At 42.9% G+C, this 26,944-nt stretch overlaps 3 protein-coding genes across 8 annotated transcripts in view; 2 read left to right on the top strand and 1 right to left on the bottom strand.

Moving 5' to 3' along the window:
• Window positions 1–16,910, bottom strand: part of BRCC3 (BRCA1/BRCA2-containing complex subunit 3) — a 76,715-nt gene extending 59,805 nt beyond the window's left edge. The window contains exons 1-6 of one of the 4 annotated variants that reach the window (XM_027099678.1): window positions 16,760–16,910; window positions 16,060–16,076; window positions 15,276–15,330; window positions 9,058–9,177; window positions 5,778–5,865; window positions 1,258–1,346 (exon numbers count right to left, since the gene is read on the bottom strand). In XM_027099678.1, coding sequence (XP_026955479.1) covers window positions 1,258–1,346; window positions 5,778–5,865; window positions 9,058–9,177; window positions 15,276–15,330; window positions 16,060–16,076; window positions 16,760–16,882 — 492 coding nt within the window. In that variant the 5' untranslated portion in view covers window positions 16,883–16,910. The remainder of the gene's footprint in view (window positions 1–1,257; window positions 1,347–5,777; window positions 5,866–9,057; window positions 9,178–15,275; window positions 15,331–16,059; window positions 16,077–16,759) is intronic. The other 3 variants (XM_027099680.1, XM_027099681.1, XM_027099679.1) reach the window with 3 other exon arrangements.
• A 133-nt stretch (window positions 16,911–17,043) lies between these two features.
• Window positions 17,044–24,662, top strand: MTCP1 (mature T cell proliferation 1). Its single transcript, XM_027099649.1, has 5 exons — window positions 17,044–17,615; window positions 22,612–22,763; window positions 22,883–23,053; window positions 23,135–23,186; window positions 23,278–24,662. The coding sequence occupies exons 2-4, from the start codon at window positions 22,659–22,661 to the stop codon at window positions 23,180–23,182; spliced, it is 324 nt and encodes a 107-aa protein (XP_026955450.1). The 5' UTR covers window positions 17,044–17,615; window positions 22,612–22,658; the 3' UTR covers window positions 23,183–23,186; window positions 23,278–24,662.
• Window positions 17,505–26,944, top strand: part of CMC4 (C-X9-C motif containing 4) — a 10,150-nt gene continuing 710 nt past the window's right edge. The window contains exons 1-2 of one of the 3 annotated variants that reach the window (XM_027099651.1): window positions 17,505–17,615; window positions 24,669–24,736. In XM_027099651.1, the coding sequence (XP_026955452.1) occupies window positions 24,679–24,736 (58 nt within the window). In that variant the 5' untranslated portion in view covers window positions 17,505–17,615; window positions 24,669–24,678. Of the gene's footprint in view, window positions 17,616–23,299; window positions 24,737–26,944 lie in introns of those variants that run through there. The other 2 variants (XM_027099652.1, XM_027099650.1) reach the window with 2 other exon arrangements.

The raw sequence follows: 26,944 nt of genomic DNA, 5'->3' as shown, positions 1-26,944 counted from the left end.
GCCCGCGTACCGCAAAAAAAAAAAAATACTCAGTCAACGTGAGATGGCCACAATTAAACATCCACTCATGTGACAGCAGAGAATTGCTCACAAACGTGAGAACCAAGAAACTAAGAATGAGACCATTCAAACTCCTTTTTTGGAAGCTGACAAACTCATGCAACAACTATTTATAATGACAATAAATTTATGATGACAAAGCCAGAAGCATTTCAAATGAAGTATGAAGTTCAAGATAGTAAACTTTAATGTTTTCAGAAAAGAGTGATTTTATGAAGCATATTCATTATTAACATAGATTCTGAGAATATAACTAATGTACTAAACAAGAGGAGGACACACTTGGTAAATCGGCAAAATTCATACTTGCAGTGTTAAATTTTCTTTTTGTTTGAAGTGACACATAGTAAAACCTCTTGATCTGAACGTAAAATTCAAACAGAATAGCAAGACTAGCCATTGATTGAGCTGCTTAACTTCTCTGAGGTTCGGTTTGCTTATCCATAAAAATTGATAATAATAATCCTCACAGGTGGTTGTCAGGGTTCGAGTATATTTATGTAAAACACTTAAAGAGTAGGTGCCATACAATACGTGATAAATGGTAGCACTTGTTACTGTTATTAGCCTCCACTCCTACCACCGTGGTCAAACATCCGTCATCTCTTTCCTAGATTACTACAGTTGCTTCCTAACTGGTTTCACGGACGCCATGGACTCTGCACCCCCTCCCTCCCTGTCCCCCCAGCCCCACCCCCAGTTATCTTCCAGACCTCACTGTAGGATGACCACATGAGTTACCATGCAAAGAGTTACCATGGTACCATGTCCTGGTTACCATGTTACCAGGACACTTCCAAGAAGGAAAGGTGCTAACTGAATAGGAGACTGGGACAATGGGTGGAACTGGGACTGACAGAGGCAAGCTGGGACATGTAGTCATGTTCTGCCTCACTCTGCTGCAGCCACACTGACTTCCTCGATGTCCCCTAAACATGCCACACTCACCTCAGGGTCTTTTCACTGGCTATTTCCTCTGCCTGGAATGCTCTTCCCCCAAGAAATCCACAAGACTTGCTCCCTCACTTTCTTCAGGTCCTGACTCAATGACCCTCCTGATTGAAACCTTCCCTGGCCACCCTATTAAAATTGCAAAAAGATTTTTCTCTATTCTCTGTGTCTGTGTGTTTATACACACACGCATGCGCATGTGCACACACACACACACATAGACACACACACACACACACACAATACCTTTGTATTTTTATCTTCTATGAAACAGGAAAATATAAGTCCTACAAAGCCTTGATCCATCATCTGGTACATGGCTTGTGTACGAACATCTGCAAATAAACAAAAATAAAAATCTGCTGTTAAACTGTACCTCCCAGACATGAAAATATAAAGATAACAGCAGCATACAATCCTCGCGGGATTCAGATTCTAAAGGCAGAACAGGGGTACATCCTAATGACAATATTATTGTCAAAGTATAAACATTTTACTAGGTTAGTGAAATACTACAGGAGTCGGCAATTAAATAATAAAATTTATTACTAATTCTAGGCTGCCTAGCCCACAACTAGCCCTGCTATGAAATGTAGCATAGAAAGAAAAAACTGGAAAGCCTATTATCCCCAAAACACCTGATAATTTCTTCCAGGAGGACTCCAAAAGAAAGGAAGGCATTCGAAGGAGACAGCAGATTTCTTAGAATAAGCCTTTTGATGGACAGCTTCTAGGGAAGTGAATACATTAGACTTGATACTAAAGAATGGCAGTGTAGAACTATTACAGAGGAAACTATTGTATACAAGTGACTACAATAGAATTAAATACTACATTCCAGGGAACAGAAACAAAATCTCACTAAATGGTTATACAATTTTTGAAAAGGAAATCATAGACAAGCACCAAGTAACATTTGAAAGGATTAGCTAAAAGATTACCAAAAACTGAACAGAGGCAAAGTTTAAAGATATGAAGTACTCAGACCATTATTTATGGATACAAAAGATCTGGTATTACAACAAAACAGTGCACAGCATGGTTTGGTCCGGTGACTTATGCCCAGTTAGCTTGTTCTATATGTTCTTAAATATACTTCGCATTGGGACTTCTACCCAATATATTCCTAAGCAAAGAGTAGGGCCCAACAGTACCCAGCAAAGAGTATGAGAAAAATACTGGCTGAAACAGTTGGTGAAAATGAACAGCACTGTTTGAATGATCTCTGTACCTGCTATATGACCTTGGTAAAATTTTTAATACCTCTAAGCCTATTTCCTCATCAGTTAAATAAGGATAAACATCATCCGTACTTTTTCAGGGTTTTGTATTTTAAAAGTTGCCAGATGTTTTTAGCACAACGCCTAGCACATCAGAGGTACTTCATAATAATCATTACATTTCGTTCCATCCACAACCATTGTTGATGAACTGCTGAATCTGAAATGGATTAGTATCCATACTGTGCCACCCAAAGTGCTTCTGTCAAGATCACCCATGATGCATTTTTGGTTCTCAATTTATCCGATTGCTCCCTCTTTGAAACACTATCTTCACTTGGCCTCACATTCCCAGTCTTCTCATCTCTGTCCTCTTAACTTCCTGGCTCTTCTTTTCCAGTCTCTTGCTGGATCCTTCCCATCTTTCCATCCTCGAAATATTGGCATGCCCAGGGCTCTGTCTTCAGCCACTTTCTCTTCTCCATCTACACTTACTCCCTGGGGGAGTTCATTTAGTTCCACGGCTTCAAATCTCATCTCTATACTGGCCACTCCCAACTCCTACTCAATAAACTCTAGTTCCAGCCTTCTACCCAAACTGCCGAATCATATATCCAATTGTGTACCTGACACTGAGACTTGGTTGTCTTAATACTGTGCTCCTCAAGGCAGTAGGTCCATGAACTATTTGTTACCCGTTCACAAGGAGACAAGAGCTTGAGCTGGAATGGAAATTAATGCTCTGCTTCCTTCACTGACAAAGTCTTCAGGAAAATGTAAGCTGAACTAAACAATATGCTAAGTTGACATAGATGATTTTTTTTTTTTTTGGCCATGCCAAGCTGCTTGCAGGATCTCAGTTCCCTGACTAGGGATTGAACCCGGGCCACAGCAGTGAAGGCCCAGAATCCTAACCACTAGGCCACCAGGGGACTCCCGACAGAGGATTTATGTTTGGTGTAGGCTCCTTATCGAATTGGTCACAGACCAAAGCCAGGCTAGGTGAGCATCACTTGCCTACCAGACATTTGAAACTCAACATGTCCAAAAGCGCACACTTGATTTCCTCCACAAAATCTGCTACTCCCAAAGCCACACTGGCTCTCCTGCTTTTCCTCAAATTTTCCAGGCATGCTCCTCCTCAGGGCCTTTGCACTGCCTATTCCTCTCTGCCTGGGACGCTCTTCCGCAAGATATTTGCACGGCCAACTCTCACTTCCTTCAGGTTTTTGCTCAACTGTTACCTTCTCCATGAGGCCTAATCACGTTACTTAAAATACAAACCCTATGCCCCTTACCCTGATTTACATTTTTCCCTGAGGTAACTTAATTACTTCCAAATTACCTCCTAAATGCCAAATCCAAAAGATACACTTTAGTCTAAATGAGGACCATCCAAGAGACCTTCTTGCAACTGTGCCAATTTTTCTTTCAGCATCAGACAGTCTGAAGAGACAAAAGAATCACACCTCCCGTTTCCTGGTGTAAAAGTAGAACAGCCTGAGCACCATATTCTTTCATTTACTCTTGACTCAAAATTTTCCTGAAACAGAAACCACAGACCCCAGTTCATAATAAAGGATTTTAAAAGAATGAGAGACTATACATACAAGCGTTTTTAGAATATGAGCCCTGAGATAGCCATCACATTACAATAAAATTTTGGTTCAGCCTTCACTTATTCTATCCCTGGTCCTAACAGAGCTTCCATCTATGTCAGTTTGCTAAAGAAGGGCATAGAAATGTATTATAATATCAAAAAAAATTTGTTTGTAATGATTCTAAGGAGTATTGACATGTAACTTCTAGAAGAGAATGTTTGGGGAAATGTAATTTTTAAAAATGACTGGTTATAGAAAACTGCTTAATTAAAACTACAGCCTATATTTGTCATGGGAGGTTGATCTGACCCACCAACTTTGGTAATAAATTAACACACCATGACATCACCGTAGCAGTGCTTCCCTTCTTATAAAAGGATCAAGCAGATCTTATGATTAGGAACATAACTACAGGCGCATGTCTCCTTTTACTATGCACTTACAAAGACAGGAAAGTTAATGTAAGAGTAACTGAAAAACAGTGCCAAGTCACATGCGATTTACAAAATAGGCTGTGCTTTTTAAATTGCTTCCCTTTTTCTTTTGCAAGCCACGTCCTATAGGTAAAATTTGGGTAAGATCGTTGCATGGGTATGACATAACTCAACTATGTATCTTTTTCCCCACCACCAAACCTATGCTTCCTCCTCCATTTCCTGTTTTCATAAATAGCATTCCCACTTAACCAGACAAAGCAGACGCTGGAGAATGCCAAGGCCCCTGATTCACAGAAACCTCCACTGAGATACTGACTCTGCCACTTATTAGCTGACTGGTTTTGCACAAAGTATTTCAGCTCGAACCTCAGCTTAGTTTCTTAGGAGCCACACACTCCTCGTGATTATTTGGGAAGTGTTTCAAGAAGTAGAGAGTGGTTGCAGTATCAAATGCTACAGACTTGGGAGACAGATATGGTTCAGACCTCAGCACTGCCACTTACTCAACACATGGGAGCCTCTGTTTCCTCCTCACTGCCATGAGGGGGAAGGTCTCTAAGTCACAGGTTAGACGAGGAAACATTCATTTCCGCAAGTGAAGTTATTCTAATTCTTTCAAAAGAGTCAGATAGAGACAAAAAGTGACCATGATTAGAGAAAAAGGGTAAAGATAAAGAGAAAGAAAACAGGGCTTCCCTGGTGGCGCAATTGTTAGGAATCTGCCTGCCACTGCAGGGGACACGGGTTCCAGCCTTTGTCTGGGAAGATCCCACATGCCGTGGAGCAACTAAGCCTGTGCACCACAACTACTGAGCCTGTGCTCTAGAGCCCATAAGCCACAAGTACTGAGCCCACAAGCCTCAACTACTGAAGCCCGCGCACCTAGAGCCCGTGCTCCACGAGAGAAGCCACCACAATGAAAAGCCTGCGCACTGCAATGAAGAGCAGCCCCCACTCGCCGCAACTAGAGAAAGCCCGCGCACAGCAACGAAGACCCAACACAGCCAAAAAAAAACAAAAAGAGAGAGAGAGAGAAAACAATCTTGTTACATTATACTGATTAGAGGGCTGAGGAGGTAGGTTGACAGCCCCAAGAGCTAGGATGATATATGTGTCAAACAGAGATTGTAAACATCAGTTTTATAAATTTCACCCTTCACACCTTTGATTCTTCCAAATGGTAGTGTACTAGACAGTGATAGTCACAACCGGCAATTTTCAGTTATAGTTTATTTATTATTATTATCATTATTTTGGATACCAGCCAATTGTCAGGGTTTAGTCTTGATTTCCTGAATACTGTCAAAATGGAGTGCTAAACTTTTATCTCTATTAAAAATAATCAATATGACATAAATCAGTACTTTTAAAACAGCAAAATAAAAATAAGGACGTTTGCTTAAGGATACTTAAATTTTGATTTAAAATAACCACAGCCCATGTAATGGAGAAGGAAAAATGATATTCATTTCTAAGAACAAAAAACATTGCAATCCCATAATACTTACCGACATGTGAAGGCCAAACAGTTATATGGGGATGGGAATGATACCAGCCCACAACTCTCATGGGGCGACCAGTTAGTTCAGCCAACCTGTGTGTCTGTCAAGGTATTTTCAACTTGTGGGAACACAATTTGTGATGCTAATAAAGGCTCAGAAAGCAACCTGAAGTTTAAAATAAACCTATCACAATTTAATGTCAACAAAAGAATGAAAAAAGGTCAATGCCCAGAATTTCCCAGACTTCCCTTCTAAAGCCAAAAGTATTTCTTTTTTTTTAAGTAGAATCCATTTGGTTTCCATTATTGTATATAGTTATATGCTCTTAATCCAATTTAGCTAATATTTGATCACTCAAATACTTATCACTGTGCTATCTGAAAAGAAGCTTCTAAATCTTTGGATGTCACATTATTAACTTGAGTAATCTTCTGTCCTCTAGCCCAACCTACCCTCACTCCTGAAAAAGTACAAAATTTAAAAAATTCATTTCATTTCTCTCTGGCAAGCTGCCAGTGTCAACAATAGCAAGTAGGGTGGTTTCAGAGACCAAATGAACAAAGACCCCCAGTTTAGTCTCCCCATTTGTCTAGAAATATCCTCCAAAAGAACATTTTCTCCTTTGTTCTGGAAATAAAAATTGACCGTAACTGTCTGAGGCTCTGACTTGAGATAAGAACTCGGTTGGAGATAAGAAGCTGTCCCCTTCTGTTGCTATTCACTGTAAAGTGCTGGTTCATTTTCCTGTGAATTACTTGCATTGAAACCCAATAGTCCTATCTGTATAGCTAAGTGTAAGAATACTTTTTAGGGACTTCCCTGGCGGTTCAGTGGTTAGGACTCCACACTTCCACGGCAGGAGGCACAGGTTCCATCCCTGGTTGGGGAACTAAGACCCTATATGCTGCGTGGCACAGCCGACAACAACAACAACAACTTTTTAAATATATATTTTTTTAATTTCAAATGCCAAGAGAAGTTACTTAACTTCCCTAAGCCCATTTCTTCAGCTAAGGCGAGGGAAAGGACCACCCGAAAGGATGGAAGGTCACTCTGCCCAGCACTCAAGCAGGACAGGGACTGGGGGCTGTCCCCACTGGCCAGAATGCAAATCTAACAATTTCAGGCGGCCTTGGGCAGGAGGCTCAGAAGGCCTCTGAAAAAATGACTCCTACACTGAAAGCTCCTCCGGTCCCACGCAGCAAATCTTCAAACAAGTAACAATAGGGTCTCACTGTCCCCGGTAACCTAACAGCATCCCAGAACAAAGCTAAAAAAATATGTCTAGGAATACAAAGATATCCAGCCCCCAGGGGAAAATCATAATCCTGGCATCCAATCTAAAATTACCAGGTGTGCAGAGAATTGGGAAAATCCAACCTATAGTGAGGAGACAGAGAACAGATTCATGGCTCCCATGGTTTGAGGTGTGCGGGGTGAGGGTGACTATCCAGGGGAAGCTTGAGGCAGATCTTTACGGTAATGGAACAGCTCTGCACCTTGACTGCTGTGGTGGTTTTATATATATCTCTCTACACGTATGACAAAATGGCATAGAACTACACACATTAATGTCAATTTCCTGGTTTCCATATTGAACCATAAGTTATGCAACATGTAACCTTTGGGGGAAACTGTGTAAAGGTACAGGGACCTTCCCATACTATTTTTGCAACTTTCCATGAATCTATAATTATTTCAAACTAAAGAGTTTAAAAAAAGATGCAAAAGGGACACATCATAAGAGGAGATTGATATATATGATTATATAAAAGTGCAACAAGAACAATTTGATTGGGAAGAAACACACACATACTGTGAAAAAGCTGACAAAAATCACTATCCTTATCACAAAAGGCTAGCTTTCTTAACATAAACTATAAATTATTAAGAAAAATATTTCCAAATCAATAGAAAAACGGGCAAAGGAAATAACCATATAATTCAGAGAAAAATACAAATGACTCCTAAAAATTAAAAGCTGATCAAATTTACTCACAAGAAAAATGCTAATTAAAATTGCAAGAAAGAAGATACAATTTTTTGCCAATCAGGTTGGCAACAACCAAAAACTTTGATTTACCAGGGCCTCGCAGCACAAAAGCAAAACTTTGATAACATACAATGTTTGGAAGGGTGTGGGGAAACAGATACTCTTGCACATGGCTAGAGGGTAAACTGGTCAAACTGCTACAGGCGCAAGTCCATATAACCTTTGCCCCGGCAATTTCACATCTAGGAATTGATTCTACAGATACACGCACACATTTGTGAAATGCAACGTCCAAGGTTATTTGCTGCAGCACTGTCAGTAAAAGACTGCAAATAACCTAAACATCTGCATGAGGACAGCACAGCCATCCAGGGCTGTATTATGTAGTCATAAGAATGAGACATCTCTATATAGTAATGTGGACAAATCTCTAGATACACTGTTAGGTAATGTCATAGCTACCATATGTATTAAATACTTTTTAAAAAAGAAAATATTCTTATATGTTTCCGTATGCACAGAATTCATCCATAAGGACACATGAAAACCTGATACCCCTGGTTATGTCCAGGGAAGGATGGTGGGGGAACTGGGGCACAGAGGCTAGAGAGAAATACTTACTTTGTATACTTTTTTGTACCTTTTAAAGTTTGTACCATGCATGTTTTCTACTTTTAAAAGTTACTTTTTAATTGACTACAAGATTAACTTAATCTGAAAGAATGATAAATTACTAAAACCGCTGATGCAAGTTTAATTTGTTACAGTTGAGGTATGGAGTCCAGATCATAGGAAGCAAATGTCCCAACTGATCGCTCTTTGGTTACATTTAACATGGAATATTGCATTCAGTTCTCAGCACTGCATTCTCTTTGAGAGGCAGCCTCAAAAGAGAATCTCCAAAGGAGAGAGACCAAGATAGTGAAAGGCCTAGAAGCTAAATGATATTACAAAAACTGTGGGGGCGGGGGTTGGGGTAGACGGGGCAGAGGGGAGTGGAGAGGAAGGAGACAGGGACTCCCCAGAGAGTTCACTGTCATAGTATTGGACCCTGGGATCTTTTGGCATTTAAGAGCAGAAATGTTAGAAATGTCCAGTTCTTCCAATAAAAGCCACTCAAAAAGAGAAATGGAGAGAAATGCTGATTAACCAAGCAACTGGATCTAAGGGGTAAATATGAAAACTGGGAAAGAGTCACTAGGAAGAAAAGCTGTGAAATCTGCTTAAGCAGCAAACAGAGAAACCTGGAAGCCTCAAAGCACATAAAAGCTTCTCATCGACCAGTAAGGATATCTCTGCCTCTGTCGAGGCTGCAGACAGCTGCTCTGGAGAAATTTCCACTCGATCCTTCCTCTTATCAGAACGCCGCAAGATGATGACAGAATGAATGTGAACAATTCTGACGGTGTCAACCTAAAGGAAAATCCACAGAAACGTTTACTTCTGTCTCTCTCAAATAACATCTCTCCCTGCAATTACGGGACTGCATCGTATTACATTGTCAGGTTAAAGTTTCCATCTTAGAAAACAGGCATTTTTTCTCATGAATAACAGAACGTTTCAAATAAAAGACATCCAACCTCAGTATATACATTTCAAAACAAAAATATAAAGGCTAACGTTTAGATCAAGGGAGGGCTTTTGCAATGATCAACTAACAATCATTTGATTTCCAACTATGTGCAGGAATACAAGTCAGAGTGCTGACAGTCCAAGTGTTCAAAATGCTAACATGTGGTTGCGCAGCAAGAATCATACATGAAACTACGCTAAAGTAACGCAGGAAATAAATGCTGCAGGAGCCCAGAGGAAAGGAGCCTCTTAGATTGGAAACAAATCTTTACAGAAAAGGCAGACGAGAGTTATCTATTTCCTGATTGTCGCGTGTGTGTGTGTGTGTGTGTGCGTGCACACGCACACATAGATAGAATTTCTGTAGATGCCAAATAGATGTGAATGACATGTTTGGGAGACAAATTGGCCAACTCATTTAGGTGGTACAGAACTTGAGGTGGAATGGCAGACAGCAAGGCTAAGAAAGAAGGTTAGCGTGAAAATATGCAAGGTCTCAAATGCCAAGCCACGATCTGCAGGATGACCTAGGAGGAAGGACACTATTTCAGAGAGCTTGACCGGGAAGCACTGGACTAAGTGTATGTCAGAGATGGAAGAAACAGCCTTGAGATTCATTAAGAAGCAAGGATCCACGAGATTTGGTAGCTTATGGACCATGGGTGATACAGGACAGGAAGCTGTCAAGGAGGACTCTGAAGTTTCAGGGTTGAAACTAGGTAGAGCAGAGGAGGCAGATCTAAGTTTAGAAAGGATCAAGAAGGAAGGAAGATGAGTGTGTTTTCAGATGAGCTCAACTGAGATGAGAGGATGTAAATAAAGGCAAGGAATAGCGTGGGGAGGGGGAGCAGAGGTCCAGGGTGAATCCAGGGGGATACCCATGGTATAGGATGGGGTACAATGAGAGGAGCCAGGAAGGAAGACAGCAGTCAAAACCAGAACAATGAAATCGTTCAAGAGTTTCAGGAGCAAAGGTGGGTATGGCATTGCCAGACGTTGCCCGGACAAGGGTGAAATCTGAGACAAGATTTTGAAGTAACCTATAGACCTACACTGTGCAACACAGCAGCCATGAGGCACGTGTGGCTACTGAGCTTCAAATGTGGTTCCCTTTCATGCCTTTTTTCACCTCATGAACTCTTTCATAGACTTTAAATTCCTTGCTCATCCTATAAAGAATGAATCATTCTACCCTCACATACAATTTTTCTTATAATACACACACGTGTCTGGCAGGCACAGAGTATACAATAAGGAAAATCAAAAGCAGACAGAAAGACACTTGACCTTCCAAGGAGCAACAAGACAAAGAGCTGACTTTTGAACAGAAACAATCAAAGCATAAAGAGAATGGGTGACATGTCAGAGTGCAAAAAGAAAAGATCTGCCAACCAAGAACTCTATGAAGAGTTCTTTGAATGAGAACACATCCCTCAAAAATGAAAGTAAAATAAAGACGTTTTCACATGCAAAAAATTGAGAGATCATTATCAGCACAGAAAATACTAAAAAGAGAAAGGAAAATCCCAGATATGAAAGAAGGAATGAAGAACACTGTAAAGGGTAAAATATGTGAGTAAATACAAATGTAATGCTAACTGTACAAAACAGTAATAACAATGTCATGTGGGGGGACTTCCCTGGTGGTCCAGTGGTTAAGAATCTGCCTTCCAGTGCAGGGGAAGCAGGTTCGATCTCTGGTTGGGAAACTAAGATCCCACGTGCCGCAGGGCAACTAAGCCCGCGCACCACAACTACTGACCCTGCGCGCCACAACTAGACAGCCGGCATGCCGAAATGAAGAACTCATGTGCTGCAACTAAGGCCCGACGCAGCCAAAAATAAATAAATAAAAAGTCACTCTGCCCTTTAAAAAAGAAAACAAAAACAAAAAAACCCCCAAAAAACAATGTCATGTGGGGCTTAAAATATCCAAATAATTAAAATGCATGAAAACAATAATCCAAAAGGTGGGAGGATGCAAATGAAATTTAAATGTTCTAAAGTTCTAGTACTATCAGTGAAATGGTAAAAATAGTAATCTGTATTAGACTAACAAATTAAGAATGCATATTGTAATATGTAGGATAACGACTAAAAGGAGAGTAAAAATGTTATAACTGATTAATGGAGGATCAAAGGAGAATAATAAAATATACTGATGAGTCCAAAAGAAGTCAAGAAAGGAGAAAAAAACAAAACAGAGAAGTGGGTCAAATAGAAAGCAAAAATATGACAGCTATAACATATATATGTATATGTGTGGGGGGTATATACATATATAATTACATTAAATGTAATTGGACTAAATAGCCCAATTAAAAAGGTTATCAGATTGGATTTTTTAAACTATATGCTGCTAATAAGAGACACACTTGAAAATATTAGTACACAGAAAGGCTAAAAATAAAAGGATGGAAAAAGATATGGCATGCCAGCATTAACTAGAAGATAAGTTGCTGAACTCATGAAGTTTAATATCAAATTTGCAGGTACAAATTGACATAGAATTCAAGATGAGGACATGGACTCTTGAAAAATAAAATTACATCATTAAGACTGGGAATGTACTTTAGTAGGAGTTGATGCCCAGCATGAATTTTCTCTTTCTCAGAGAAAGTTTCAGTGCCTAAGAGGAATGCGTAAAAGAAGTTCAGGATAGGGTGGTGAGACGAGCCCAGGAACAGATCATAAACAAAACGAAACAAGCATAAATAAAAGTCACAAAGGACTGATGGATGTCCCTGAAAGTCACAGGTAGCTGAAGGGTTTGAGGAACAGACTGGTATGGTCATAGTCACACTAGAAGTAAGATATTACAGCTGAGCTAGATTGGTCCCTATGCTTTTCCAGTCTTGGAATTAAGGTACTAAAGCCCAGTTCCTTTGGCTCTTCTGCCTTGGTACAGATCAAAGGTCAGCAAACTATGGCCTGCTTGGCCTCCCTCAGGTCAAATCTGGCCATGTTCATTCATTTATGTTCCAGTAGCTGCTGTTGCACTACACTGGCAGAGCTGAGGAACTGCAGTAGAAACTGTATGGCCCGCGAAGCTAAACATTTACCATCTTGCCCTTTACAGAAAGCCTGTGCCCCCTGGCATGGCCCTCCATGGATCACAGGCAGGTAACACTAATTTCCTCCTGTAGGGAATGTATGTTAATCATACAACATGTATTTATCAAGTATGTACTATATGTGAGGCACTACACGAGGGCCTGAGCATACAAAGATAAACAGGATACAGTAGTCACATCCAGGAAGACAGACAGGTAAACAGCTCTAAGACAACATATATGCACTGCAATAGATACGCTCAAGGAGCTAGCCTACAGGTCAGGACAGGTTCCTTCAAGGAGGCAGGCGGCACCTGGGCTGAACTGCAAGGAATAAGGAGTTAGCCAAGCAGACTTATGTTCTCAAAAGGTCACATCCTAAGTAGTCAGAAGAAAAGACTGGAGGTGAGACAGACTCACGGCAAGGAGACCAGTGGAGAGGCTGACGCAGTATTCCATAAAGGAAGAGATAAGGACCTCAACTAAGGTAGCAATTGTTGGGATGGTGCATTGGAAACAAATGGGAAAGCAATCTACATTAATGGTTCTGAATGGCAGGCAGTGGTTCCCGAACTTGGCTGCACTTTAGAGTCACCTGGGGAGCTTTGTAAACTCCTGCCACACAGGTCTCACCAAAGACCAACTGAGTCAGTATCAGGATTTTGTAAAGATTACTGGGTGGGGCTTCCCTGGTGGCGCAGTGGTTAAGAGTCCGCCTGCCGATGCAGGGGGCACGGGTTCGTGCCCCAGTCCGGGAAGATCCCACATGCTGTGGAGCTGCTGTGCCCGTGAGCCATGGCCGCTGAGCCTGCGCGTCCGGAGCCTGTGCTCCGCAACGGGAGAAAATAAACATAACATTGTAAATCAACTATTCTTCAATAAAATAAATTTAAAAAAAAAAAAAAAGATTACTGGGTGATTCCAAGGTGCAGCCAGGTACGGGAACTACTACAGCAGGAGGAATGCTGGAGGAGAGGGTTTGAGGAAGAGGAAAGGTTCAGTCTTGAACACGTTAGTTTAAGATACCTGTGTCTGGATAAACGTGGATGTCCAGAAGGCAGTGGAGTATGAAGTTCTGGAGTTTTGGGATAATTCATACTAACCATCACCTACTGGCCATTAACAACAAGTCAGAATGGCCAATGTCATGCGTCAGGCACTTGGAAAGTGCTTTTCGTGTATTAATTTAATTAACTCTCCCCATGACCCAGTGAGGTTGGTACTATTGTTATGCCCATTCTACAGATGAGTGTTTTACACACATTACCCAGATCCAACTCTCCCAACAATTCTATGAAACTGGTGGCTGTCATTTTCCCTGTTTTGCAGATAAAGAAAGCAAAGCTCACAGATGTTAAGTAACATGTCCTAAGTCACACAAGTATCAGAGAAAGCATTTGAAGACAGACCTGTCTAACCTCAATGTCTGCTGCAGGTAAAGCCATAGGGGAGGTAAGGCTGGCCAGGAAGACATTCTGGGAAGAGGAGGAGGTGAAGGCAGAAACTTGGAGAATCCCAATATTTGATGCATAGGCAGAGGAGGAAGATTCCATAAAGGATGAGAGAGAGAGGGGAGGAATGCTAGACACAGCAAAAACAAAACAAATAAAACACCCCGTGAGAGTTCAGAGTTCTGAGGACAAAGATTAAGTAAGATAAGCACCAAGGAATAATCCACTGATGGAGCGATGAGGAGGTGGCTGGAGAGGTAGAACTGCAAACTACAGGGTGGTCGCTTTCACTGGAGAAGGTAAATAAGGAACGATTGCAGCCTATTCTTTTAAGAGGTCTGACTATTAAAGGAAGGATACAAGAGCAGTTAACTACAGGAAGATACAGGATTGAGAAGTTATTTGTCTTTCCTTTCTGAAAATGAGAGTAATTGAAGCACAGTTGTATCCTAAGGGAAAAAAGCCAGATGACAGGAATAGGTTGAAGACTCAGAAGAGAGACAAGATATTTGATAAGCAAGGTCTTTGAAGAAGCTGCAGCTCTGGATGGGAAGTGGACTTCTTTCCTTGATTTGGGAAGACTGTACATGGGGGTAATAATTAGATGTTAATTAGTTGTTGCCTGATAGCTTTTATCACCTCCATTGTCTGCTTGGTGGGAGAAGAGGACATAATTTATTTTTATTGTATTTTACAAAACCATTGGTCTGCAACAGGTTGGGAAAAAATTAACTGGTCCTACACCACAATTAGGTTGAGAAGCATTATACTCGACCATAAAAGCTCGAGCATGCCAGAAAAGGCAGGGCAGGGGGACTTCCCTGGTGGTCCAGTGGTTAAGACTCCGCACTCCCGATGCAGGGGGCCCGGGTTCGATCCCTGGTCAGGGAACTAGGTCCCACATGCCGCAACTAAAGATCCCACACGCAGCAACGAAGATCATGCGTGCCACAACTAAGACCCGTGCAGCCAAATAAATAAATACATATTAAAGAAATAAAAAGGAAAGAAAAGGCAGGGCGGGAGTGCAGACAGGTTGCCTGTAAGCAGAGAGGGGTTGCCTGAGTAGATATTGGGACTTGGGATAAAAAGATAACAATGATGTGAACCAGATCTCAAGGATGTGAACCAGCAAGGTCTCAAGGAAGATGGGAGAAGGGCCAGAAATCCCGCAGAGGACAGCAAGGAGGAGAGCTGACAGTGGTTACTCAATCCTGATCAAGTAGTAATAATTTGCTAGAAAGAATAGAAAATTAGGTCCCATTCCTACTGAGTAGATTCTTCATCTGCTTTTCCTAGACAGAACACCCCACCCAGCCAAACGTGGGTCTGCATGAACTGGGTTAACCCTGGCTGAGATCATCAAACAGAATACAGAAATCCCTCCCCAAGTGCAAGTTTTCATCATGCAAAATTATAGCTATAGCACACGTACCTTTTCAGCAACTGTGCGCATATCAGTTCCAGTATATGTAAATTTGGGGTCACTCCTTTTGGGGATAAATTAGAAAAAAAGGGAACTGAGGTTTGGAATATAAAAAGGTATTAAAGCAAAGTAACAGGAATAGCAGTTTTTGCAATGAAACAGCAGAGACAAAGGAAGAGGAGGGAAAGTAAACTGAGGCTAGAGCTGTGCTCATATGTCTGTTAGAAGGACTCTGAGACATATGCTTAAGTGGCGAGTGCATAGTTTTCATGGGCAAAGCTAAAGTCCTATAACCCTGGGTATTAAGGAGGTGAGTTTGACAAGGAGAAACTGCTGTGCTCTGACGTTTAAATAAAGGTAGACCAAAGCTTTCACCGCCTCAAGCATTCAAGCCGCTGTGGATCTCTGAGATCACTGTAGGGTCCACCAGGGGGAGGCAGAAAGCCATTGACAATTTAGATAGAGAAATGGATTAATAGCGGGAAATGTCTCCTCATATGCACATCATCTGCCACAGAGAGCTTTCCCAGGTTCACTTATGATCTTGGCTCCCCCAAACATATTTTTCACATAGGATCATACATATCTCAACTGAAAATCCTCCTACTAGAAAGTAAGGTGGAAAGCAACTTTCAGGGTTGGGGTGGAATTGAAACTGTGTTCTTGAGGGAGCTCCACAGTCATAATGGTAACTTAAAATACAACCTGTACAAAACATTGCGAAAGTTGTGATAATTCTGAGTTAACAATGACAAAGAGATCAAAAGATAGGAGTAAAGAAATATAGTCTTACCTTGGGTCATCATTCAACTAGAGTGGGAAAGAGCAGAAAACATTATTGATCACATTAAGTGTATTAGATGTACATGGATGCAGATAATATGAAAATTAGGTTATGTGTTCCTGTACACCGGCATGAAAGACTGGAGAATTCTTACTTCGGATTGCCAACAAGTAAGCTCTATTTCCTCATCCTCTTTCACCCCTCTGCAATATTTAACGCAGTGGAAACTTGGGATTCTTGGAAACCCTCACCTGTCTTGGGTTATTTGGAACCGAACCCTCAAAATGATTCCTAGAGGGAAGAGCGGAGGCGAGGCTAGGGGCCCTAATCGTGGTCAGCTGCTTCCTGATACACTGATGTCCTCATTATAAAAGATCGGCTTTCTGATCTGACTTGCAGTTTTGGTCAATGGGGTTATAACTCCAGATCTAAAGAAAAGCCACAGACTACAAGAAAAAGTGAGCCTTCCATCCCTCCCCCCCACTCCCCGAGGCTTAGGAGGATCGCTGGTGGCTTGCGGAAGGGTAAAGAAGCCTTAAGCGACGCGAGGAAACGGGGCCCAGGCGACAGGACCATCCAAAGGATACGTCCAAGGATCTGAGTCAGGAGTGCCTGTGGCCTCCGCAGCCCTGGGCGCTGGCAACACCCAACCAGGGGACACGGTGGGACTGCTCAGCAGGGTTCCGGCCGGGCTTACTGGATGACTTACCTCCCCTATGCACAGCCCCATCACCTCCTCCTTCTCTGTGCTCAGAGCGTGGTTGAGACAAACTAGGAAAGCATCCGACTCCAGATGAACCGCTTGCACCGCCTGCACCACCTGCACCGCCATCTTGATCTGGCCCTGCTCACGTCCGCCTCGGGCCCACTCGGGCCTGGCCAACCGGCTGCTCCGGCGCTTGGGTTCCGTGGGGGCGGGGCCTGGGGCGCGGGGCGGGGCGGGCGGGCGCGCGGGGGAGGAGCTTGGGACGCGGGGGCGGGGCCGGCCCGGCGGCACCTGGGAAACGCCCGCGCCGGTTGGGGCAGGCGTGGCCGTCGGGGCAGAGGGCGGTGGCCGGCCGCGGTCTGGACGTCGGGCCGGGCGCGGGGGGCGGCAGGGAGGCGGCGCTCTCGGGCCGCGGCCGGACGTGGTCTGTGAGGAGCGCCCGGACGGCTGGGCCGGCGCCTCCTGAGCGCCGGCGCCCATTTTGCCCGCCCGCCGAGAAGAGCCGTGCGCGGCCTACACGCTCCGGGGACCTCCCTCAGGCGGCATCGCCGCGCGCGCCGGCCTTTCGAGCCCAAGGGACGCTCTTTTGAAATTCGGTCCTGAGTTAAGGTTTTCTTTTATTTTGTTTTGTTTCCAAGTTAGGGGCCCTGAATTTGGGACCACTCTCTTTCCCTGGACCACTTCCGGTGGCCGGCCCGCGCCCCGTAACTTCGGTTCGGTGACCTCGGCCCGGAATGCCCCTCGGCTCGCCCCGGGCTCACGTCCCGATCCCGGCTTGAGTGGCCCGGGGTGGGTGACCTGAAGTTGTAGCCTCGCTGCTCTCGAGGCGGATAATTAGCCCAAGAAACACTATATTCATGTGAGTAACCTCTTGGCAGAAACAGTGTTATACTGTGTCTGAAAAAGTATCACTCCTAAGCTTGGCGGCTGCTACTTTCTCCAAAGGCTTTAGGTATTTATTTGTTCGATACAGGGAAGGGGAAAGGGGAACTGAAGTTTCTGTTCGAGGTCGGATGTATCGCAGATCGCAGCAGATATGCACAAGTTTCCTCAGCTCGCCTTGTCTCGGTGATATCAGACCTGGTGAAATTATATGTAAAAGTAATTTTCTTTTGAGGTGTGATAAACGTGCAATAGGGGACAGTACACATCTCCCACTCCCGAGGCTAGGAATTACACGCGGATTCTGGGAACGATTCAAAACCAAAGAAAAATCTATGCCGTGCTGCCGCCACAGCCAGTCAGTGCCTCTGTGGGTTTGATCTGCTTCTCTGTTCCATGTGTAGTTGGGAGACAGGCGGACAGGGCAGTACTGGAAAGGGAACATGCCCAGGGTGCTGCTGGAGGAGGTGTTGATGCTTTGCTCTTTTCTCCCAAGTCAGTTCCAACCCCGATCTCCCCACAAATAGGGCCCACGTCCAGTGGAACTATCTGGAACATCCATGCCAGCAACCTCCATTTTTACCTAATGTTTAAGAATCATATTGCACATCCTTCCATGATTAATTTTGATAATGATGAAGCTGGGGCGAAATTTCATGTGTGCAATTACACTGGACCCATCTAATTTTTCTCTTAAGCTTCAATTTTACAGCATATATTGTTTTCAATGGCTATTCGCGGCTAGTATGCCCTGCGCTGATGGTGCAAGTATGGCTGTTGTTATTTTTATGTTTTGTGATGGGACGTCTTGCGTTTATAAGCACTTTTAGGCAGCTTCGAGAAGAAAAACACCTTTTGTCTATGGTTGGTGTTAGTCAATCTCATATCCCACAATGATATTCTCTACCTTTTATAATGCTCATGGCTGCATTTTACAGCTCTAAAGTTTAATTGGAGTAGAAAAAAACTATTAACATTTATGGCAAGCTTATCATGTGCTAGACACTCTACTAAGCATTTGTATACCTTGTATGTGTAAACTGCCCCAATTGGAATCAGCCTCTGCAACTTCCTAGCTGTGTTACCTCATGCAAGTTAGCTAACTTCTCTGTGCCTTACTTCCCTCATCTTTAAGTGGGGGTAATAATAGTATCCATCTAATGGGTGACTGTGAAGATTAAAAGAGTCAATATATAAACATGTAGGAAGTGCTAGGTAAGTGCTGACAGTTACAATTAATTTGTTCTTTAATTCTCATTTGACATCTTAGAAAACTGGAGTGTAGAGAGTGTAACTTATCCGAGGTCACAGAGCTAGTAAGTGGCAAAATCAGCATTCATACACAGGCCGGGCTGACTCCAGGGCTTGGTAACTTCACCCATTGTAAGTAGATGAGTTTATTAATTGACTTCAAATAAAGTAAGTGTATTCAACTGATTCATGTTTAAAAACTGTTCAAACACCTGGAAATTAAACCAAATTATACTTCTTTTAAAAGACAAAATGATTCATTCTGTAAATGAAAAATAATGGTTTTACTTGCATTACCTACCTAAGCAAGCCCTTCTGTGTGGTCTATCCTACTTAAGACATAGTTCACAAACTGCCTTATTAAGAAATATTCTGTCTAGGCCAGTGTGGTCCCTGGCCGTGGCATCAAGGTAACCCCCACGGGGACAATCTTTTTTAGTGCATTCATGGGTAATAAAGGTATATAAACACTTTTTTTTTTGGCCGCGCTGTGCGGCATGCAGGGTCTTAGTTCCCCAACCAGGGATCGAACCTGTGCCCCCTGCATTGGGACCACGGAGTCTTAACCACTGGACCACCAGGGAATTCCCTATAAACACTTTTTTGAATCCATTTGAATTTGCAGCTGGTAGTATTACTTGAGTTGAGTGGAACAGGTTTATGTTCTGTGTTTTGTATTGCACATTGTACCTAAGTTTATCTCGAGGTTTTCAGAGATTCATCTTGGTTCAAGGGGTCCCGAATTTTGTGCACAACTGTCATATGGAGGAGAATGTTCTCTAGTCAAATAAATTTGGGGAATGTTAAAATAAAGTTTCTTTACTGCATAACTTGCCAGAGGTTTTACTGTACTTATGTTCTTTATGATTCTACAAGATTCCCAAACTTATTTGACCAAGGAAAAAGTTAGGGGCAAGTGTTCCAAGGATCACTTTTAGGGAAACTGTATTCCATTCATACAACCTGCGATTTTGTGGCTTTGATCTTAATCCCTCTCACTGAGCCTTGGCTTTTCTCTGCTGAGGCTCTTGATTCGTGCTCACAGGGCAGCTTCTCAGTCCCTTGATCACTGCAGTTGCCTTTCGCTGGGCCTTCACGCTGTCTCTGGTAGCGCATGCAAGTCCAGGGTTGTGTGCTGGCGTTTGTCCCAGGTTCATCCTGCTGATGCCCAGCATGTTGTCCTTCAGGTCACAGCAGCACACCACGCTGCCTTTCTTCTGAGAATATTTTGTAGTGACTCATAGGCCTCTTTGTAGTGATTCTTACTAACTCAGAGCATCCAATTTGTTTGCCCTCTATGCCAGTGGAATTATTTCCTTTTAATGTCGATGTAACCAGTAAAATTTTGCTTTTCATTCAAAACAGATTTAAATGTCAATGTGTCAACGTGTTAGTTGTTGCTAGGACCTATCTGTGAAGTTGAGATGGTCCTAAAACCTTTAACATTTGGTTTCTACTTTGAGGGGGGGGCACGTGTTTCTTTTGTACTCAAAATTCAGACTTTAATATATTTTATTTTGACATTAGTATTTACTGGGTTTTGTTTTATCTCTCCTTTCCAAAATCTTGGGGAGAAAGAGAGGCAGAACAATTGTATCTGCTAAATGGAAAAAAATGGCTTTGAACAAAATAATGTATAGCTATATAACAGACCCAGAGGGTCACTCCCTACCCATGCTCATGTGGCCTTTGCCTCCCCTCTCTACTCAGCATACGTATCCATCCACTCACAGGAACACTGTTTGACTAGTATTTGAGGCTTAGGGTGTCCAGTGCTGTATTATTCCTTCCGTTGAGGTGCTTATAACACTGTACTGGGGTGGGGGGGCGTGGACAGGACTTGTGAAATAAGCAGAGTAAAATGCGAAGCAATTTATAATTAGCGGCCAAATCTGAGTTTTAGTTTAGACATAAATGCTACAGTATTCATAAGAGGCAGGAAGTTTTCATCAAGAAGGCAGGCACCTGCCCTCTGTGGTAATAGTACTGAGATAGGCAGAGAGGCCCGGGGAGGAACATTAGGTGAGTGGAAAGTGAGAGCAAGGATACGGCGCTAGACATGATGAACCTGGTATTGGGGGAAAGTTGGTCTCAAGTACAGTGGTAGTGGTGCTTGCTGGAAATGGTGACAGGTGGGATGCACCAACTGAAGAAGAGGAAGAAGTCCACGATAACTCACAAGTTTTGAGTCCGCAGGATCAGGAGAGGCTGTGTTGCCACTGCGAGAATCAGGATTTGGTTTAGGAGAAGGTGTTCCGCTTTAGGTGAGTTTGAAATGAGGGAGCCCTGTAAGACAAAAGCTACGATGGGCTCAGCGTCAGGTCCACGCAGGGTGCAATGGGCGAGGCAAGTGTGCTGCTCATCAACTATTCACCACAATCAGACCATTTCCTAAGTCTATAGAAGATAGTTTCCACTTACCTTTTAGGGAAGGTAAACCAGCAATGTTAAGGAAAAACAACAACAACAAATCAGACTCAGATTGTTGTTCTTGAAAAGAAGGCTTGGTTCAGCTCAATTAGTTCTTCTTTCTGGCACCATTCTGTGTTCTGGCATCTCGTTTCCTCTTGGCAATCTCATTTGAGGGTTTAACAACCTCCCAAGTTGTGCTGCAGTCCCTCTCTTACCTAAAGGCCGCCTAACGGGAATAGGAGGCCTCTGTTTTTTGGAGCAGATCCCCCAATGCCGTGTCTGCACTCTGTCCAACATAGACACCCAGTGAAAGCACGCTGCGACGCTGTAAGCTGGCTCCAAAAGGTTCATTCCTGTAAAATGCAGCTCAAGTTGTTGTGAGGCCCTGAATGAGACCCAGACCTGGGCAGAGGATCCTTATGGGGTCGGAGCTGAGTCTGCGTTACGGAAAGAGTTTGCCCAGAGGTGTGCTTCCTTTACACCTCCCAAAGGGCAGATGGGCTTTTCTGACCTTCTGACTTGGGAAAACAGAATTTAAACCCACGCGTCTATGGAAAAATGGGCTCCTGTGACATCCTGAAGCATTATTAAAGTGAAACAAGGACCTAGATGGGTGACTATCACTTGCTGTCTCTCAGCTCTGAATCATCATGATCCCCAGGGTCTGTTGCAACGATGCGACCATAAGTATTTTCCCTAAAATGAAAACTCCCTTCTGGAAATGCCTAGCCATTATAAGTAGCCTTTCTAAGCAAACTGATAAATAGGTCGTTTGCCCTTAAAACAAACTTCTAATTTCAATTTAGAAAGCCATGCACATTACATGATTTGACCTTCACAGTCTTACCTTTTAAAATGGAAACTGCTTGGAAGGGGCTTTTACCTGGAGAATATGGCATGCATGTGTCTGTTATACTGCTTTCCTGCCCAAATAAGTGTGCCCTTATGCGCACTCCTGTGCATATTCCGTTGCTCACTGCATTTTGTCAGATGCTGCTTGCTGAATGCAAAGACTGTGAGACCACTGCCCGGCTTCCTGTAGCGCTAGGCCCACATTTCCACGGAACCCCTCACCTAGCAGAATTCTTGAGTGCTTCGCAGTCAGCAGCATCACCCAGGGTTCTGCCTGAGTGTCACTTCAGTGTCTGCCAGGGAGCTTCAGACATCCTCAGTTCTGTTTAGGCTGTGCAGATAGACATAGGTGAGGTTTGCTTCTAGTTGGTGGTTGCTAGTACCAGGTCACCTTGCTCATTGGTGAGTTCATTCCAACCCAAAAAGTCACACCTGTGTCCTGTGCGCGGGTGCTGCAGGCTTAGGTGGAGAAAAGCAGGGCTAGAATTGGAATCCAAAGCCCAGGATGGCAGGAGAGGATGTGGGGGCTCCACCCGATCACCTCTGGGTTCACCAAGAGGGTATCTACCGCGACGAACACCAGCGCACGTGGGTGGCCGTCCTGGAAGAGGTAACTGTTTACATTTTGTTTCTTTCTTTCTTGATTTTTGCTTTCAAGCAACTTGGTTTCTAACCAGTCTCAATATCCTGAAGTCTTTGGTTTTATTTTTGATCGTTTCTTTCCATTAGGAGACGAGTTTCCTAAGGGCACGAGTTCAGCAAGTTCAGGTTCCTTTAGGTGACGCAGCCAGGCCAAGTCACCTTCTCACCTCCCAGCTACCTCTCATGTGGCAACTCTACCCCGAGGAGCGCTACATGGATAACAACTCTCGCTTGTGGCAGATCCAGCATCATTTAATGGTACACATGTTGCTTAATAATTTTTCATTGTACTGGGACTCTTATAACAGAGTACTCTATAAACTTTTCTTTTTCTGACAGGTCAGGGGAGTACAGGAGCTGTTGCTTAAGCTTTTGCCTGATGATTAATCTGGTATGTATTTCTTTTTCTCCCCTGTCCCCATCCCCCTTCTTCTTTTTCACCCTATTCCATTGTGGTGATTTTAATGATCTTTTTTTTCCAGGTGCTGGGATTCTAGGAAGATATGCCCCTCTGTTCTGTTCAGTATATGGCAATCACGTCATCCACCACTGCAGTGCACCCACCTGTGGGCCTGTGGGGAGGGAGTGGGTTGAAAAACTGCTCAAGAACACAGAAGTTTAGGAAGGGTCATGAAGAACACCGAAAGTGGAACTGCAGAGAAAGGGTTATGCAGGCAGAAAGCAAGTCAACAAAAGCACTTAGTTAGGATACGTAACTTGAAATTGACTCCTTTGGAAATTGCCATAGAACCGTTAATGGACATCATCAGCTGGAACTGGGATCTGATGAATCCCACAAAAGTCAGCACCTGCTACAGAACAGATGCCCTGATCACCAAGGACTTGGTACTGATTTAGAGAGAAGAGAGCAGCTCCTAGCAGCATCAACATCTATTTGTCGCTTATTTGCCCTGCAGCAATTCACCTGCCTTTCCTTCTCCCATCCTGTAAATATCCTAGGTTTTGCTCCAGTGTTTCCCATCCCAGTACTGACCTAACTTGGATCTACTAAGAACTTAGGGGGCTCTGAGGAAAAAAAAAAAAGGGGAGATCATTTGCATTAATGAAATTAGCTACAAAGGCTCCTGGGCCTTTTTCCTTTCTGAAATTGTGTCTTCAAATTTTTAGAAGTTGCTGATCAGAATCGTGGGCACTTAAATTTATTCTCTGGTTACAAATATTTTAAATAAGTTGGTTTCTGTAAGAACTCCAAAAAACGTTTTAGCTGCTTACCTAGCACCTTTCTCAGGAAGTAATAATAGCACCAAATATTGCTGATTCACTACCTGATGAAGATTATTTCCTGAGTTAAAATACTCATGGCAGTTTGTATACATTAAAAGAAGGGTTTTACTTTTTTAAAAATCTTGGGAATAATAGCTATCACGTGTTGAGTCCTTACTGCCTTCCAGGCACTGTTCTATGCACTTTATATACTGTATCACGTTTAATCCTTCCATCAATGCTTTCAGGTAGGTATGATCTCTATTTTACACACAAGTAATAAGGAAAAAGGCTCAAGGAGTTAAATCATTTATCAAGAGTGGTTCTCTGAGTGACAGAGCCGGGCAGTGGGCCGACTTGTCAGGCTGCAGCGCCGGCTCCTCTAGCCCAACGTTGGTTTACAATAGTCAAGATGAGTTGAAGTCAAGGGGTTTTTTTCCCTATGTAAAGCTATTTATATCTTCCAAGCCAAATGGAATATTATAAAAATACAGTTAATTCATCCTATGAGCAGGAAGAATATTTTTTAGTGTAATTGTTTTCCAGCAATTGTAAGAGCATACTGCTTGTCTCAGAAGAAAATTCCATCGAGGGGCTTTAAAGTCTTTATGTATAAAAGACAAAATAAAAATCATTTTTCTTATTTTAGTTTTCTGGATATGCCGCAGAAGGATCCGTGCCAGAAACAAGCCTGTGAAATACAGAAATGTTTACAAGGTAGTATGTTAAATGCTTTTCTATATTTTTCAACTTTATCTGTGAACTAACCAGAGAACAATTGTTCTTTTTATCAGCAGACTATATTAACTCCTCTCAGAATGTAATATTTCTGTAATTAACTCATCCTAAAGATTTTCCTCACTGTGTCATCAAGGATGGCAGAAAATAAAAAGTGGTGTGACCTAAGCTTGGGGTTTACAATCCCGGTTGTACATTTAGAATCACCTGGAGGGCTTCAAACACTTGCCTAGCACAGTTAAATCAGACTCTGGGGGTGGGGTCTGGGCAGGAATCAGTCTAAAAAGCTAACCAGGTGATTTTAATGTGCAGCCAGAGTTGAGAATTACTAAGCTGAGCAAAGTCCTTTTTAAAAAAGACTAGTTTTAAGTGGGTTGGTTAGACTGCACTGTGGCTGACAGCTCACTTTTTAAAAGCAGTCAGGTTGGAAGGGATGGGGGTGAAAATACATTTGGAAGTCAGGCAACTAACTCTTGAAGGCAAAAGTAAATCAGCTAAAGCGTATTTGATGTAAGTGATTTGTCCATTTTGTTTTAAATAAGCCGATAAATTTGACCATATGCTAGGGGATTTTACTTTTTTTTTTTTTTTTTTTTTTTGCGGTACGCGGGCCTCTCACTGTTGTGGCCTCTCCCGTTGCGGAGCACAGGCTCCGGACGCGCAGGCTCAGCGGCCATGGCTCACGGGCCCAGCCGCTCCATGGCATGTGGGATCTTCCTGGACCGGGGCACGAACCCGTGTCCCCTGCATCGGCAGGCGGACTCTCAACCACTGCGCCACCAGGGAAGCCCGGATTTTACTTTTTTAAATCAGCAAATGATTACTAGCAGAACAAACAGAAAAGGCTACAGGGCTATCTGAATTTGAAAGCTGACTTTTTGGATAATTTTTTCCCATTACTAAAGTAATAGATAGAGATGGATGCCCATGAAAATATAGAAAGGGAGGATGGAAAAATGTTCAGAGTTCACCCAAAGACTCACCACCAAAGAAAACCCTTGTTTGTATATTTCCTTTGACTTTTAACTTTCATTCTTGGACTTTTCATTTTATGGTGTAAGCAATCTTTTTAAAATCTTTTAATCTGAAATGTTAATGTACAATAATAATGCCATTTTATTCATCCTTTTCTTCCCTTCCTCCAAATTTAAGAAAAAGGAAGGGGAATTCCCTGCAGGTCCAGGGGTTAGGACTCAGCACTTTCACTGCCGTGGGCCCGGGTTCAAGCCCTGGTCAGGGAACTAAGATCCCGCAAGCCTCGAAGCGTGGCACCCCCGCCAAAAAGAAAAGAATGTTCTTCCCAATTTCTTCTCCCAAATAAATTCTTACTTGATTCTATCTGATTCTTAGCTGATTTGAATTAGCAACATACAGCTAAAGGAGAACACAAATCAAGCTAGAACTGGACACACCCCCTCACTGCAGTGTGGGTGGATTGAGAGCTAGAAGGGCCAAGAGTGAGCATGAAGCACTCCCTGGATGACAAGCTCAGTTGTAAGGGCTCTAAATAATATTAAGCTTTAATCCTTTCACCCATGAGGTAGATACTACTGTGACCCATTTTTATGGATAGGGAAATCAACACAGAAGCTATGTAACTTGTCTAGGGTCACAGAACTATTAAGGGGCACAGTGATGGTTTGAACCCATTTGGTCTGGGTCCAAACCTGGACTTAGCCACCCAACCATACTCTCTTTCTAATCAGAATTGTCTTTCCTATCCCAGGCTAACTCCCATACACCCCATTTTAGTACTGGGGGACTCATCACCTGCAGTTGACCTAGGACCTTTAGGTCAAGTCCTCGTTGACTTAGGGTCTATGTATAGCAGGGATCTGCAAATGTTTTATGTAAAGGACCAAACAGGAAATATTTTAGGATTTGGAAGTCAGGAGGTCTTTGGTGTGTGCGTGTGTGTGTCTGTGTGTGTGTGTGTGTGTTTCCAACCTTTTGCAAAACCCATTCTTAGCTCAGCCGTAAAAAAGAGTGGAATTCAACCCTGAGGCTGCAGTTTGCCAACTCCTAATGCACAGACTTGGTAGGGAAGGTCCAGCAACCACTTTAAACTGAGTGCAAAATAATGTGCATGGTTCCTGCATTTCTCTAATTCACCAAATTAACAAAAGGGGTTAGTGACCAAACACACACACACACACACACACACACACACACACACACACACACACA

This window comes from Aethalodelphis obliquidens, unplaced genomic scaffold, assembly GCF_003676395.1.
Source record: "Aethalodelphis obliquidens isolate GAN/ISIS:26980383/991018 unplaced genomic scaffold, ASM367639v1 scaffold136, whole genome shotgun sequence".
NCBI lineage: Eukaryota > Metazoa > Chordata > Mammalia > Artiodactyla > Delphinidae > Aethalodelphis > Aethalodelphis obliquidens.
This window is presented reverse-complemented; position numbering and strand designations above follow the sequence as displayed.